The sequence below is a fragment of the Cyanistes caeruleus genome, chromosome 6 (genome assembly GCF_971803275.1).
Source record: "Cyanistes caeruleus chromosome 6, bCyaCae1.hap1.1, whole genome shotgun sequence".
NCBI lineage: Eukaryota > Metazoa > Chordata > Aves > Passeriformes > Paridae > Cyanistes > Cyanistes caeruleus.
In genome coordinates, this window is record NC_141706.1 from 19,615,011 (window position 1) to 19,632,869 (window position 17,859).

At 37.2% G+C, this 17,859-nt stretch overlaps 1 protein-coding gene across 30 annotated transcripts in view; it reads right to left on the reverse strand.

Moving 5' to 3' along the window:
- Window positions 1-17,859, reverse strand: part of PLEKHA7 (pleckstrin homology domain containing A7) — a 145,958-nt gene that overhangs the window by 88,563 nt on the left and 39,536 nt on the right. The window contains exon 1 of one of the 30 annotated variants that reach the window (XM_086893157.1): window positions 6,971-7,497. The exons of 27 other annotated variants lie outside the window; for them this stretch is intronic. In XM_086893157.1, coding sequence (XP_086749283.1) covers window positions 6,971-7,041 — 71 coding nt within the window. In that variant the 5' untranslated portion in view covers window positions 7,042-7,497. Of the gene's footprint in view, window positions 1-6,970; window positions 7,498-17,859 lie in introns of those variants that run through there. 2 more of the 30 variants (XM_086893161.1, XM_023929083.2) reach the window with 2 other exon arrangements.

Consider the following 17,859-nt stretch of genomic DNA (forward strand, 5'->3'; position numbering starts at 1 on the left):
TAACAGCATAAAAAGTGAGACTAAAGACAACCTACATCTGATTTGAACAGATACAATCTATATTTAACAATTTGTTATAACTCAAATATTAGCAGACACTCAAATATCAACATAAATCACAGCATTAGTTTAAATTTTGCTATAGTTAATTGTTTCAAAAACAACTTCTAAGCTTTTGCAATGCCCTCATTTATGATTTAATAAGTTTTTAATTTGCATAAAGAGGAAACTTGCAAATGTGTGCCTCACAAATTTTCTGCCAGTACTCCAACTTTTTTCCTCCAAACCAAATTGTAATAAATTCCTAGTTTCTCAAATTATCAACTAAATGCTTCACAAACCAGGACCACTTCTAGGACCACCATTTAAACTGCAGGATTTAATACAAGCCAAAATTTCTTTCATGTATGCTGGAAAGAACAGTATTTCTCTCTAGGCTCAATTTCTAAGACCCAAACTTAGTTTCCATATTTAATTTCAAAACCACTGTATCAAGAGCATAAACTCACAGTGTTAAAGGGTGATTTTGCAACCTACATTTTACTGCTTAGCCCGGACTCTCTCAACACTCCAACCGAATCTCAGAAAACCTCCAGATACATCCCTGTAAGGATTTTTAAAAAGTAATCAAGAGGTATCCAAGCACCTTCAGCTCCAAGAGAATCAACTGGAGTGGAAATCTTGGGAAGCACATTTCTAAAAAAGATCTGTGGTAATTCATTGACTTAATGATGCAAGTACATTAGTCAACTCTTGAGGCAGAAATGCTAACAGAAAGAACAAAAGAGAATTCAGAACCATCAGCATTCACAAAACCAAGTCAGTGTACATTTATACCAACACAGACAAAATTTTGTTACAGAACACACAAATTCCCCTAAAACAGAAGAAATAATGCATAATGTTCCAAAAATAAAGGAACAAACCACCACTTCATGCTAAAGTCCTTAGGATGATGAAAGTACAAAACATTTTACACCTGAATCTCTAGTTGCACTAGACTTTTTCCTTTCTTCATAATGCACAATGTTTTAGAAAACAGTACTTAAGAAAAAAGCCATGCAGAACTTGCTGTAACTGGTTCTGCCACCCAAATATCAATGTCATTAGAAGAACTGCAATTACATTTCTGTGAATAACAGCCTGAAAGACCTGAAAGCACAAGGTAAACAAGAAGAAATATTCAAAGTTTCAGTCAGAATTAATTAGAAAAGTAAGCAGTCCACATCAGAGCTACCGCTTTGCATCATATGCAGTTTATTCTTTTGCCTCTTTTTAAGGACACCTTAATAAATAACATTATCATAATGCTCACATTTACCCTCAGTTTCCTCTTTCCTGACCAAATGATTTATAATGAATTGTTGCAATCAGCCACCCGTTCATCTGATTACACCCTTTCCAGCAAGTGTAACCTGAGCCACACTTGGAACATGCACGGAGACCTGAGGAGCCCCAAATGATACAGACGCCTAAAAAAGGCAATACCCAATGGAATCCAACAGAGGTGAAACACGCACTGCACCACTGCCAGCAGTTTTACAAGAGCTCAGTTTAACACCGGGACAGCATCAGCACACACAGCTCCACAGCTGGTCCTGCAGGTCACCAGGGAGCCACGGGCAGGACTGTGTCCATCTCATGGTCACATGCACACTGTGGCTTTTCATGTCCAATTAAGACGGGGACAAAATAGGGGAGAGAAAAAAAATATGGAAAAAAGGAGACTAAACAGAGTGAGGGGAAAAAAGGGGACTGACAGGAAAGCAAGAGGTAAGAGATCGGGAAGAGCAGAGAGATGCGTTCTATCAGAGGCATTCTGTAAGAGATGCATTCCTACCAGCTTCACTTTTCCAAGGAAGCAACTGAGGAAAGTTGTGAAATACCACAAAGAGCCACAACACCAGCCACACCTCAATCAACATCTCTCACCACTTCATGCTTCTGTCTCCTGGAAAAAATTAGAGATGATGACCTTACAACCTGCCTCATCTTTAACAGTTTTCCTATCATTTTGTCTTCTCACAAAGAGCACCTTGTGCTTAAGATTTATTCCTTGCAAGCTAAACTCTTTTTTCAAGTCTAATCTTGCTTAACAAGTTACTTTTTATTATGGGAAGCTTTTTATGCGTTGTTTGTTCTGTCAAGCCCAAATAACTGCTGACATTCTAATCATGAGGCCCCTTAGAAAAAAAAAAAAAAAGGCTTTCACTTAAAAGCAATCTTTTCATTTGCCTATAAAGCAATTTTATATATATATTATATTTAAATCATTTTAATATAAAAATAGCCTGCCCACATTTTAAATATTGCAGAGAATAAAATAGATAAAGCTGTCCTCTTCAGATTTTAATCATTCCCTCTCTTACTTAAATCTGAATTTAATATATTCCTACAGCACCAGCTTTCTTTACTAGTTCTTCCCAAGCCCTGAAGAAGGAATTTAAAAAACAGAGACCAATCTCCCTCTCCTAACATGAAAACTACATTTTGTTGTAGCCATATATAAAAATCAAATTCTATGGGGAAGCCGTTTCTAAGGCCAATGTGAATTTAGCACACCATGTTCGTGTATATATTTTTTCCATTTAGTCAAAAATTCTGCCCTCCCCTTTCTCCTCCTCTTCTCCCTACAGATGAAAGGTAACAGCTCTGAACCAGCAAAGAACATAAAATATAGGAAGTTTTGCTCAACTGATATAGCTATTCCAAGAAAAATGCAACTGTAAATCCCTGTCATACACATGCCTACTACTGAATATTCAGAACAGCAATATTAAATAGCTACCCAGGACTTCCTCTAACACTAACAAAATGTAATATAATTTTAGTTACTCTTGATTACTATTTGCTTGGGCACATTATTTCTCAAGAGATTTTAATTTAGGTAAGCATGTCAAATTATGCTACAAAGAAAACTAAGTAAATTTGTTTCTTTATAAATGTTTACTGTCTTCTAACACTGCACAACATGTAAGTGATCAAGATTTATTCCTCTGTCTAAAATATAGTAGCTTTCCTTTTTTTTTTTAATTTAAAATAAAAAGCAACATTTGAAGTGGGCAGTGGCTCCCTCTTTAAAAGAAAAGCAGTGGCTTAATGCTGCAAAATCTCTTCCTTTTCCACACATAAGCCCTGCCCATTTGTTGCTTAGTTTCAGTTATAGTAACTTACTTAGGTTATTGCTATGACTGACTGGATGGAATTTGCATTAACTGCATTCAGAATCAACTGCAGAGGTGCAACTGACTCATCTTGAATTCAACAAGATTACAAGTTTTCACCATCCACAACTGGATAGCTATGTTTTCCCCCTTTTCTTTATTAGCAGACAGAAGAGGTACAATAATATGTGAGATTCCAAGACTTTTGTTGCAAATGTGGTTTCCACTGACCTTTCTGGAAGTAGCAATTGCAGTATTACACAGGGATGCAGAAGGTTCTGATTTTGGTTAGGACAAAGGGGAATCTTCTTATGTATGAAGAGTATCACAGTCCACCAGCAAATTTCCAACCACATCACAAAAACACCACTAATTGCTCCATAGCTGAGACACAGTTGGGTTTAGTATTATCTCACACCTCCACGTGAGGAAAGGGATGCAACTCTTATTCAAAACTGCATTTGAATGTGAATTCACTGCATCTGAATTTGTGAAGCAAACAAAAACAACTGTTTTCTACAATGGCTACAATCTGCTGATACCTAGCGGACCTGAAAGCTCTGGCTTCCCCCATAAAACATGTGTAAGATACCAGATATCTTCTCTTTGCCAAGTAAATGCTCACAAGACTACACTCTTCTTGTCTAGCAGCCTAAAGCAATGAAGGATAGCAAATGTTCTTACAATAAACAGCTCTTGCCATACCAGGGCAACTGGGAGAAAGACATGAGTGCAGCCTTTGTTCTTAAAATCCACTGATTAGGTTTATGAAAATCAAACATGGTAAAACTATTTTGAAAGACTCTTGAACAGACTTCCTTCTACACCAAATGATACAAAGAAAACCCAACATTACATGATGAAGCAGGTAAAAATATGCAAGCTCTGTGGTTGATGCCATACTAGCCTGAGTAATAACAGGTTTACTTGCAGTCTTTCTTTGGCTACCATTTAAATTTCAACAATTTAACAACAATTCGACATTTGCTGCTACCTATCTTGAAGCAGATGAATTACAGATGGCCATATTTTTTTCTGAATTTCTATATCAAATACCAAATCTGTAATAGAACAAAGATGATAAATTACTTGAAGTGTTCTTCAATCACATGGGGCATTTTCTAAAACTAATATCAAGGTCAGATCTCTTTTATTCTGTCCTTATAAAATAAAAAGGAGGTTTTCTTAATAACACACAAACTAAATTATATTCATCTCTAAATTTTGTTTAAATACAGAAAAGCAAGAAACACCAATTCTGCATTACTTGGATACCAAAAATGAATTGCAATATGGCTCAAAAAACACAGTCCCCAAGCTGAACTCCTGATATATACAATGCCATAATCCACAGCCAACCAGGAGGCCATGCTACTCTGAGTGACCCGGTTTTGGAGACAGCATCTTGGTCATCTCCAAGATAAACAATGCCCTAAGCAATCTTAGAAAACTGTAAATGAACAAACACTGACTCTGCATTCCTCCAGAACAGGCTACCATCCCCATTTCTACAAAATATTGCTCCAAAACTATTATTCCTTATGGGTAACAGAAAGCACAATCCATTCGGAACACTTAGCAATCCCAATGACAACTCTGATCTGTGGAAAATTAGTTTGATCTACAAAAAAAAGGACAAAAACCTTCCTGAAGAGAGAGTTTTTCCAGAACTCTGTTCAGGACTTCTATGCCATCTCAATAGCAAGCCACGGTAGATTTTACGTCTGTCAAGACGCAAGTTTAGCATAATGTACACTAACCTTCTCACTAGAGATCACAAACCAATCAAGATCACAAACCAACTATGATAAACAGTAGTCCCACTGCCTATTTATTTTACTGGAGTAAAATAAATAGGCATTGCACTGGAGTGCATTGGAGACTCTAATTCAGCCCTGTCTCTGCAAGGTACACTACTCCCCAAGCAAAAATGGATGGATGTTACTATTCTGAAAGAAAAATTCTGCACTGAGGATGAGCTCTAAAGGGACTGAAGGAATACTAATTTTACATTCTACAGTTATCAGTGGTTGTAGACAATGTAAGGAACTTCTCTTTTTAGGCACTGAAATAGAGCTGCAAAGTCAGAATGACTTAGTCATTAAAAGAAGTAAGTCCTTTTTTTACATACATAAAACAGGATCTTAATAAGCTCAGTTGCATATAACAGAAACTAATTATCTTATCTGAAAATTATTAAACACAGACTTCACTGAAATGCTGAAAAACTATTTAAAACCATGTAAAAAACATAAAGGAGAGAATTAAAACCAAAATGCAGATAAGCAACAGGGATCCAAAAGTTCAGGAACTTTAATCTCTCTCTTTTCACAACAGAGGACTTGGAACCCACTCATGAGACCTTCATTCTTGTCCAGAAGGTCACTGTGCAAACTTGGGAGTTGGGCTGTGGCTCCGCATGTTCGGATCTTAAGGAGCAGGACTGAAAAGCTGTGACTTTGACTAAGAACCTAACACATGGGTGGGAAGAGAAGGTTTTCACATCAGCTGCTATATACTGAATTTTTCTTGCCTAATTTCCAGCTTATTCATGCCTTTTATCACAAAAACTGTCCAGAAAAAAAAAGAGAAAGGTTACTAGGCTTCAGCATCCACTAAAGACAAGCCAAAGGACAACAAACTATGAGGAGTCACAGTGGCTGACCTCTCAAGGGCTAACTCTGATACCCTGGAGCAGACAGCCCCAGTAGTGCTACAGGGACACAAATATGTGAATCTATTTCAAGAAACTAATGAAATAGTGTTTAAATCAACTCTATGCAGAATCACTCACACTTTTGAGTTTCTACTCACAAGCGACCATCACTGCAGCCTTACCAAACTAACCCACACTACTGTCTATGCTGCAGTTAATGGAGATTGTCAAATTCATTCTCTAGATCTGAGTATGTGAATAATTAACTCATTCTCTTATCCTCCTCTTCATAAGTCTTACTGAAATATGAGTAATAACACAAAACTCCTGTCCTAACTCCCATTTTCCCCTCCCTCTGTTACTGTTGCAGGGACTTCAGATTTAGACACAATAAACAGAGATTACATTCCTGTATTAAGGTGTGCCAGAAACCTGAGCTCTTTCAGCCACAGAAGTACTGTGACACATTCCCTCTAATTATTATGCAATATTACAGTCTTCTACAGCAGGAAGAGTAATTTCATGCTTAGGATCCAGCCCATTCACTAGAAGACTGTTATACAGCACTTTCATAAGGAAGGATTACTAATAAAAAAGGACTGGTGAGTTTAAAAGATAAAATAAGAAGCTTGTACAATTTAGCTTTACCACAACACTTGTATTTATAATCTTTTCACACGTGCACATTTTATGTGTCTTAGAAGCAAAATATAAGTACTTCTGTTTATTTACCTTATGTAATTATACACGAAAAGACTTAAAATCATTCATGTTTTAGAAATCTATATAATTTCCTTTTCTCAACACCAGAGATATCTGGCTCCCAATAAATGACAGAAATATCTGAATACATAACTCACTTAAAAAAATCTCCAAGGTTACAACTTCATTTATCCAGTTAGAAAACTCTGAAAATATTTGGTATGCTTAGAAAATAAAAAATATTTGCTTTAAATAAAAGTGAACTTAACCATCAGGTCAGGCACGTAGCATTCTAAAATACTATTTAGGGTTTACAGCTTAACTCTCCAATTTTATAATTTTTTTCTGAGAACAAAGAAATGGGGAAAAAAAAATCAGTTAACACACTCATCATACTACAGCTCTATATGCAACTGCATTAAAAGGTAAAACTTAAAACACGATGTACCTGCATGACACCTGGTAGAATGGATATCCTGGTAGAGGAAAAGTGTTTGAAAATCCAGACTGGCTCGACATTGCCTTCGGGTATGGTATCCACTTAAATCTCTTCTATGTTCCATATGCTAATTCCTTACTAAAAAAATATGTACGTACATATCCATCTGTACCTTTGTTCAAAGCTAACTAAAAAGAAAGCAAGTGCATATTTGAAGGTCTCGAGGATTCTGCCTGCTTCATTTCAAACTGCTTCCTCAGTAGTGAAATTCCTAAAAGCCAACACCCTCATGACATCACATACTACAAAATCATAAACACGCAATTGCCTCAGCGAGGCAAGGACAGCCCGTCGGTTTTGAGCCGAGCGAGAGCCCTGCACCGCATTCTTCCTGCGAGCACAGTGCCTTTCAGGCAGAGACCTGCTGCCTGGAACAGCAGCCCTGCTCTGGCAGGCAGCCAGCAACCAGCACAACTTATTGCCAATGCCGCAAATCCCTCCGATCGCCTCATGAAGAGCCACACTGCAGGTGAAACACCGTTTCAGCCCTTCGCAAGAATTTCCTTCCAAATGCACGAGATCCACGACCTTGAACTTGATGACAAAAACGTCATCGAAACATTTCAGTCAACTGTGCTCTGCGTACTATTGTTTTGTAAGCAAGATCAGATTGCAGTGCGCACCGTGGTAGCATGAAAAATCATCCTGAGCTTCCCCTGCTAAAGAAGAATCCTCTAATGCTACACTCCCAACTATGGAAAAAACAGGAGGGAAGGAGAGGAGATGGAATCTTAAATCACATTATTTAAGCTACTGAATATAGATATAAAATTATGTGTGTGCCTTCCTGCAGTATTTTACTACTGCTTAAATCAAAGAAATATCAAAAGCAACATTTCTTTTGGTACAATGGTAAGATACATTAAAGTTATTTGGGCATGCCTTCCTCAAGAGAGAAAGGCTATTGGAAAGCAGGAAGACATGTGAGTAGTCACAGTATTGCCCAGTGGCATAACTAATGTCAAATAGACTTAAATGATTATCTACCTACACTACTCTTAAGGAAAGTGTGCAGTGCCCGCACACATGGATTTCCTTAATTTAAGCAAAATTTTAAATAAAAGAGATTTTTTAAAATTATTTCATTACCTATGCTAGCTGCACTGGAAAACATTAAAATGTTGAGTTTACTACCTCTACCCCATGATACACTGCTTACTTTCATATTATTTTGTCTGAGTTTTGGAAAAAGAATAATCAGTTTCATCTGGTTTATCCTCAGTTTATAATCAACATTTCCATCATAAGAAAAATGGTACAAAATTCTGTCACTATCCCAGGTACCTTTTAAAGTCTGACTTAAAAGACAGATTACTGCATAGGGCTCCAATTCCTTAAATCTTATAAAAGTGCCAGGATACAAAGAGAGCACACAGTCTGCCCAAAAAAAAGTGGTTTGGTTTGGGTGGTTTTTTTGTTTTGTTTTTTATTTGCCCAACTGATAATCTGGAAAAACAAAGAATCTTCTGGATATGTCATTTGTCATTTTGAATAAATTTTTATCTCTCTCCTGGCTGTAAAGAACAAGCTTGAAAAGGCAGTTGAAGCACAAATGATATTGTGCTATCAGCTGAAATTTTACAAACAGACTTGAAAAAGCATCTCTCTCGTGTTTAGTATGCAGCACTCATGACTCTCAAAACCACTTGGGGAACACCAAAAAAAGTTGTGTGCACGTGAGAGGAAGAGAAAACTCTACTAAACCTGAGTTCCCTTTTCCTAATCAGGAATGTTAGGACAAATACTGGTAACTTCCATCCCCATGGCCACAGCTGCTGAGGGACGTGCCAGTGACTCCTCTGCACTGCTGTGCTTGGCCCTGAGCAGTCCCTTGTGTGTACACCCCTGAGACACTTGCACTTGTATTCTGTGTATCCTCTATGTGGTGTCTTCTTGACACTGATAACAGCAGCATTAGCACATTTTTGCAGTAACTCTCAACTCGAATAACTACTCCTAGCCCCAACTGGGATTTAGGATGTTTCCATTGGATTTGCCAGCTGGAAAAGAATGTTAGTGTCAAATTGGCAGATTACCGGCTTATAAATTAGGAGTCTTAGAGGTTGCCAGTGGCTTGCCATGACATTTTGCAAAAATCACATAGTCTCTTAATGCCTAGCTTATCCACATAATGAGGAAAATACAGCCTGACAGTAAAGGAATGATGTGAGGTTAATTTTTTTTTGTAATTAAGTATTGAAATCCTGTGATTAAAGATTTATGAAGGGATAAAACAGCTGTAGCATTTGAGGGAAAAGATGTGTGGGAATATTCAGAATAGAGCTTTTCTTTGCCTTTTGCTCCTACCTCTAACACAACAGAAGCCTTATTGCTCTGAAATTTCAATTTAAATACAAAAGCCATTTAAATTTTAAAACATGGTGGAAAGTGCAGTTTTCAAATGTGTAGACAGCATTCCACATCATTTAAAGATGGGGAAAAGTGAGATAGGCAGACAAAAACTGTATTAAGATGATCTTTCCAGAAGTGGAATCCTTCACTGGTAGGCATCACACCACTTCACTGGAAACAGAAAGGGAAAGTGTGGCTTAAGACAGAGAAAAGGGAAAGAAAATTTGGTTAGGACCAAAGAGAAAGCCTCCCCATAACAAAACCCTACAGTTAACAAATGCCCCTCTTCTTTAGTTCTACAAGCAGGGTGGAAGGCAGAACACAACTGCTTTTGGGATCCAGACCTAACTTGCCAAACACCACCTCCACTGAAAGAGACAAGTGGGTTTCATTCCAACTGCAGTCACATCTGTTGGAAATTTACTTCCGTGTTTCAGAGCCAACAAGCTCACTTAAAAATAACCACCTTAGTATTGTTTGGCATAGCATGCCATGTAACACTTATTACTCTGCAGGAACAAAATTAAAGCAAGAAAATAAGTTTGGGACACAAATACTGTGGGCTCCAGAATTTACATGACCTTAGTATGGAAGGAAGTGACCTGTTAGAGTATTTAATGCTGCTGCTTGAAAAGGTATGAAATACTCAACTGAGATACAACTCAAGTTCAAAAAGGACAGGCTGAAAGACTGGAGAAGAACAAATTCATGATATTTTCAGCTATTTCAAACAAGTAGCATCCTTGGTAAACTAATGGAATATTTGTTTAAAGCCAAGTGAGGCTGAAGAAGAAACCTCATAACTAGCAATCAATTTCATCAAACCTGGAACTGAGAGTATGCATTCTGTAGACAATTATGTGATTATATATCAAAATGTATATAAAATGTTCAGTATTCATAAAAATAGAATGAAGTGTCATGCAAAAATTACTGTAACATCAATACCATAAATCAGTAATTTACTCCCATCTGAAGTGTTATATTTGATATTTTCATTGCCTGTTGTATTAGTGTCTAATAAATTAGACAGTGAATTAGAACAAAACCAAGAAATATAAAATAAAATTACATGCAGTTTGAAAATAACAGCATTCACAAAGAAAATTTTACAAAGGTATTCAATATAATGAGCAGTACTTAGATGACATAACAGGAAGTCTTTCTCCTCCTTCCTGTACAAAACACAAAAATAAAGAAATATTCAACAATACTCAAGAATAATGGCAAATTTGCAAATGAAGAAGGACACTATCACTGGAAATTCAAACTCATCCATAGTTAAAGAATAACTGGATATTTATATAGGGGAAAAACAAACAAACAAAATTCCCTAAACCCAAACAACCCAGAAGTGATGGCTGGAAGGAAAGAGGACTTATTAACATCAGTACTTTGGAGAAAAAAAAAACATGTGAGAAAGCCATGTAACCTCACTGCCAATGGATGTCTTCCTTATTCTTCCCTGAGACAGACTAGTGGGGTCAATGACAATGCATAATCTCTGCTGCACTCCTAAATTTGCTGGTCAAACAACTCAAATAAAAATTGTTTCTTTTGCTAATAAGTGTTAATAATCAGTAGAGTTCAAATCTCACATGTAGATAACAAGGAAAAGGATTTTCTTTTTCTTTCTTCTCTTTTTCTTTTGTTTCCTTATTTTTTATTTTTTTTTAATCTGACCTACCCAGCCTTTCACTGGCTAACACAGGGCCCAACTGCAAATTTAAAACTTCTCCTAAAGGAGATTTCACATAGAATTGTCTTGGATTGGAAGGGAACTTAAAGATCAACCCCCCTGCCCTGGACAGGGATGCCTTCCACTAGATCAGGTTTCCCACAGCCCCATCCAGCCTGGTCTTGAACACTTCCAGGGATAAGGCATTCACAGCTTCTTTGGGCAACCTGTACCAGTGTCTCACTAGCCTCACAGTGAAGAAAGGAAATGATGAAGACATCCTTTGTAAGGTAAACTGCCAACTCACTCTTTCCTGCAATCACACAGGCTGACAAGACTGATGGAACTCCATAAAGTAGAAACAGTAAGAGCCTTGAAGTATAAAGTATCTGAAATTTAAGGAATCTATTTCCATTAAGGATTTGTCCTTCAAGGAACAGTGAAGTAAAAGTAATGGGAAGACACAGCAGTAGGTTATATTTCAGGTATGGACACATTTCTGCATCCAGAGGCTTTGTCTTAAGGTCACAGAATCACTAAGGTTGGGAAAGGCCTCAAAGATCAGCGAGCCCAGCCTGTGACTGAACAGCACAAACCACAAACACAACTAAACCACAACACTCAGTGCCACGTCCAGTTGTTTCTTAAACACCCCCAGGGATGGGGACTCTCTACCACTTCCCTGGGTGGTCTGTTTCAATGCTTGACAGACTTTTCATTGAAAAATTTCTCCCTGCTGTCCCACCTGAACCTCCTCCAGTGCAGCTTGAGGCCATTTCCTCTTGTCCTGTCACTGGCTTCCTGGGAGAAGAGACAATTCCCAACTGGCTACAGGCTCCTTTCAGGAAGCAGTACAGACCAATAATTCCTATATCTGAGAAAAAGTCTAGAATTTAATCTATATACCTGAGAATTCACAGTGGATTTACTGGACTTACATGTCCATTTGCTACCTTAGTCCTTTCCAGACATTCTTACTTGGATTAAGAAATCATATTTTTAACTTTTTTTTTTTTTTTTTTCCCAATCTGGTACAAGAGGGAAGGACTTATTAAAGTCTTATCTAAACAAGATTTCTTTTTAGCCCAAACATAAAACTGCTCTTAGCTACTTTATTAGAAAGGCTGTAAAGATGTTCAGAGTCCAACACCATCACTCTGACTTGCAAGGCCACCTAACCAACATTACCCAAAAGCCATTCAGCTACCAGGAGTTCAGGGACAGCCTGCACAGCCTCCATTGACCTGACACATTCCAGTAACACATCAAGTCAAAAGTTCAGGCACTATTCACACATTGCCATTAAAACTCAAAGCACAGCATCACAGCCTCTGTGTCCAAACCAGAGGTGACATGCCTCCCTCTCTTTCATTCCTTCCAAGTTGGCACTCCACATTTATATGTGGCTGAAGGCTCCATTCCTTTTACTCTCCTCTGGGTGCTCAAGAGACAGCACGCTTCTTCAGGCTTTGCACATTAATACAGCCATCATCATTGATTTCAGTTACTCTACAGCTTAGGTAACTTTTACCACCAGTCACCCATGAATTCTCAAAATTCTCAATGGCTCACACATAGTGCATGATATCAAACATGGGAAAAAATCATGCACTAGCACTGAGATTAATAAACTGCAATCTGCATCTAGATGTCAGATAGCCAGTGGGTGTTTCTTTACTGTTTAGCAAGTGTTCAGGCAGAAGCCAAACAGCTCTTCATTGTGGCCAAAGGTTCTCAATTGATTCATGAGTAACTGAAGACGGCTGGCACCCTGCCTGGCAGAGAGATAACCCTGTCCTGTTGAACTAGAGCAGTGAACCCTCCTGCCTGCACACCCAAAGCCACAATGAGGTTGCTGTGTAACCAGGTGCCGTGTTTTCAGACAGGCCATTCTGCCCTGCAGCTGTCTGAACTAGCCTGCAACAATCTGCAGAAGGAACAAGAAAAATTCTTGTCAGCAGTAAAACATGAGGATGTCTTCTGGGGCAGGGAAGAACACCTGAGCTGTAAATTAACCTCCTGCAAGTCATGAAACAAACATAAAGCCATTGACCATGACCAAGACAAGAAAGGTGAAGGACCCTGCTAACAGCCTTGCCCTCCTCTCCAACTGCAATTCCAGCTGAAACAATCAGCCTCAAGTAACCTGCAAATGGAAACTATCTTCCAGGATTGGCCTGATCACTGGTGACAGTCTGAGGCACATAGACATTAGTTATTCTGTACCTGTGCACATCAAACAGCCTGTACTGAACATCCTTGAATTCTAACCTAGGTAAACTTTGGGGAATGATCTCACCTTTAAGTAGAAGGAAACATTACCCTCAGCCACCACATTCATTCACTCTCTATCATCCCCATGACCTTTACCCAGAAACAGAGCAAACAGCACCACAGCCATTACCAGCAAGGGGGAAACTGTTCCTCCAAGGAAAACAGGAGGTTCGCTCAACAGAGCAGGGATTTTTAAGGCCTGTACCTTCTACAGAGACCATTTCAGAGTGACAGTTCTATTTTCTGCTTACTGCCTTTGTAAATACAAGAGCATAAATCTTGTGCACTGTAGACTCAGCAGGTATTACAAATTTCAGTTCAAAGATAATGTGAGAATCAAATTACAGTCTCTCACTGTATGAAATAATTACATATTCTTAAATCTGAAATGACTTTTATAAAAACTAGAAAAATAGCATTCATGAAGATATTACATCATTATATATAGAGAGAAAAAAAATAAACATGGAGAGCCAGAAATGGGATTAAGCTACTTTATTCTACTTAAAAATTAAATTTACTGGATAAATACTTCCTGTCAAGTGACACGAAAATATTCACTAGAAAACTAACAAAAATGACTGAATTTGAAAGAAACCAAAACAAACAAAGCCAACAAAAAACAACAACAACCAAAAAAAAACCCCATAAAAACTGCCTCACACACCAAAACCCTGAGTCAGCCAAATAAATTTCAAAGGAATCAACTTTTTCCAAAAACAAACAGGAAATCTAGGATTGCATAATTACTGAGTATGCACGCAAGTATATTGGGCTGAAGTGACTTCACTGGAACAGTCACCTCAAACACATGTAGAAGTCAGAACACTGATATTATAAGCAATTTTTTTAATTACTTTGAATTTAGAAAGCAAGGTTACTTTCTATCATGACACAAATATTAACTTGTGTGATCTACCAGAACATAGCAAATTTCTCTCTCCACAGACACAGTTTATTAATACAAACTATTTATGCCTATTTAATGGCAGTCAGCTTGCTGGACCTCGATGATGCTCCAGATAATATATTTCTTTTAGGACTGCAGATACAGACAGGGAGTCTATTTTTGAGGTTCAGGATAAAGCAAAGTCTTCTGCACAAGTGTGATTCTTAATCAAGATGTATTTTAAATTAACAGCCTTGATAAATTCTTATCTGTAATAATAACCTATTCAAAATTCAAACTAGCAAATAAACTGTAACTACAATGCCTTGCAAAGGGTGCAAATCACCTATCAGGTAAGAGAAAAGTGTCACAAGTAGAGGCAAATGTAACACTGTCACTTCACTTTTAAATTGGCATTTTGCGTAATTCGATGTGCCTCCAAAGAACAAAAGTAAAAAGCAACTGTTGGGTGTAGAAACTTCTGAGGTCAGGGTGATAAATTAAACCACTTCCCAAATAAGCTTTCCTAATTAAGGCTTCTAAACCAGAGCTGGCTTGCTTTCAGTTATTACCACTGTTACAAGTAATCTGAAACATTCTTGATAAAATATTTTTAGAATCAACACCAGCATATTAAAACCAGTTGAAGGTCATAAGGATGAAGCAAATAAAAGTTCACACTCAGGAAAATATCAGATTCATTCCTAAAACTACACAGAAGTGCTCTGAAAACTCCCTACTTAAATCAGTTTCAAGATTTCTTTATAGTTATCAACTTAATATCTGTTAATTAAAATAATAAAACAGCATATCCATCCATTCCTGGATTCTATCTACAGGATTTTGCTTCCTCCTCCCCACAGGTACACCTGGACTACTAAGAAGGGTGAGTTTTCTTTTGTTAAAAGACAGAAACATTGTATACATAGTTTTATTCAATTTTATGTCTTCCCAACCTCACCAAAGAAATATTTAATTTGTTTAATTAGACAGATGGCACTTTTTATGATACTTGTATTTGCACTTAAGAAATTTAATTTGCATAGCAATATTTTTATTTTCTAGGTCAATTCATGTCCCAATAAATGACAATTCAGGACTAGAAACTGAAGTATTATTAAATCTATTCTCTGAAATGTAAATATTTCATAATAGTGTTTTTAAGCAGTGAACCAGTGAAATTCTTCATTTTGTGTTGGTGTGCAAACTTTTGGCATTTTCTTCTACATTAATCTACATAAATCTCAGAAAAAAACAATGCTAAAGAATCCTTTACATCCCCAATACAGCAATCTGTTACGTGCTTATTATTTCCATATTATACCCAATCTTGAAGTGGAAGAAATTAAACATAATCATGACATTATACAATGCACATCTGACCCATAGTCACACTGTTAAGAACTGAACAGATTGCACAGAATTATAAAAGAACAATGATATTTGCAAAAACAACCAAAAAAATGAAGTATCTAAAAGCACCAGGAATGGCAACACACAAGGTAACAGGGGCCATGGGCTTTCAAGGACAGAAGATGCATTTGTGTGCAAAACAGACAAAGAGGACATCCTTTAAAATGTACACTGACTTACATACACACAAAAATCACTGATTATATTTCAATTAATCCTCTGAAGCCTGTGAGATGATTCATGTTTATAACACCTGAACACCTAAACTCAGATGCTTTGTCAAAAGAGAAGGGTTTTTTTTTTTCCTCCCCCTAAGAACAACAAGGACAAAAAGGTGAAGGATATGGACTGAAACTTGGCCAACGAAACCTATGACTCAGCATTGCAAGAAAAAGCCAAGGTATGCCATGATTTGATTTGTAACTGATCTTTGGGTTGCTACAGCAACTTCATTACTTCAGAAGATATTAGAAATACTTCCATTCTTCATCCCTCAAAATCTGTTAAAATGCTTTGGAAATCATTCAAATACTTATTTTCTTTGGTAAAAATTAATTATCTATTTGAATGCTAAGTCTACAAGGACCAAGAAACCAGAATTTTTCACAAATCTGGAATGCAGCTACTGAGAGAATGATCTGACATTTGCTGCCCTAATTATTGAAGATAATAGCACTCAACTATCAAACAGGTATTCTAATCCCAAAGCAAACTTTGCAAAGCATGTCACTAAGTAAACAGTACACATTCAGAGTTTCAGGATGGAAAACTCAAAAGGGTTAGCAAGACATCAGTACAAAACCCTCATATTGCCTCAGGCATTTAGCACACAGCACACCTGAAAAAATACAGTTTCAAATGAAACATTACAAGCTTGTTTTTGGGTTTTTTTTAATGACTGAGCACTGATACATACCTAAGATAGTTCCTTTTCAAAACACTGTTTGCAGACCCGTCAGCTCCAGTCAGCCATTAAGAGTTCTCATAATTAAGCCTGAAGCACCCATAAGCATTCAAAAGTGAAGCACGGTCATTAAAAAGGACCATGCTTGCACTCTCCCTGTTAGCTGGGAAAAAATTCATTAATGCCTTGACTCCTCTCTTTCTGCCCAGGGAAAGAAAGAAAGGGGAGGGAAGATCAGAGCAGAATACCGCCTACATTGCCATCGTTTCCTCCCAACAACAGCCACACAGAGGAAAAGGACCAAAACTAGTCTCCATACTGGCTTCAGTGCTTCAGCCTGGCTTCAGAGAAACAAACCAGAATTAATTTGATTTATGTAACTGATGTGAGTGACATGTGGCCTTTCCTTGACCACATCCACTCAGTGTCATCATTCTCTCATGTGTTTTGAGATAAAGACAATAAACTTAAATCTAGATATATCAAGAAACCATAATTATGATATTATATCCCAGGTAATTCCTAAAATCAGAAAACAGATGTTTAAATGATGCATCATTCTAATTGGCTCTCAGCATTTGTCCCTAGCCACACAACTTCTGTGGTGGAGACCACAGCAGCTTTGCAGAGTTAAGTTTGCAGACAACCACCTTCTGGGCTTCCTCCCATTTAGAACAAGTTAATCAGCTTGTTCTGTAAAGCCAAATTAAATATATTATTTCGGGAAAATATCCCTACTCTGATTAATTACTTGAAGCAAAACACAAACAATTATTGCACTCATAATTTTAATGAAATTCTTGTAAAATTGGAGTACTTTGGGAGTACACATGGGAGGATTAAACCTGTAAATTTCTCCTCAGATGTATGAATTAAAAATCTCTGCACTTTGGTGAGGTATGAAATTTATTAAAAGAGCATTGACATGTTCCATGACTCCTACTTCAAAGCAACTAAATTATCAGGAATTACTATGTTTTGTTCTAAAACTGCCTTCAAAATACAAAATTACTTCTAGTCTAAGTGCTTCAGTAATTTTACAACTTTCCTGTTACAAACTTCCATACAAACCAATCAGAAAACTCACTGTTAGTGCTCTTGGTAACTAAATTTTGTCTCAACAATACGCTGCGTTAAAACAATTACCTAACGTGTAATGCTAATGTAAGTAGGTCACATTGTTTGCATTAGATTTGCCTTAAAATTCTTCCTAATAAATCTAGTTGCAAGAGACGAGCTTGCTTTATTTTCTCTAAAAAGCTGTTAATTTAAAATTAAATATTAGGCAACCCACAGTCTTTGAGAAATTCAACACATTGCCTGCCACT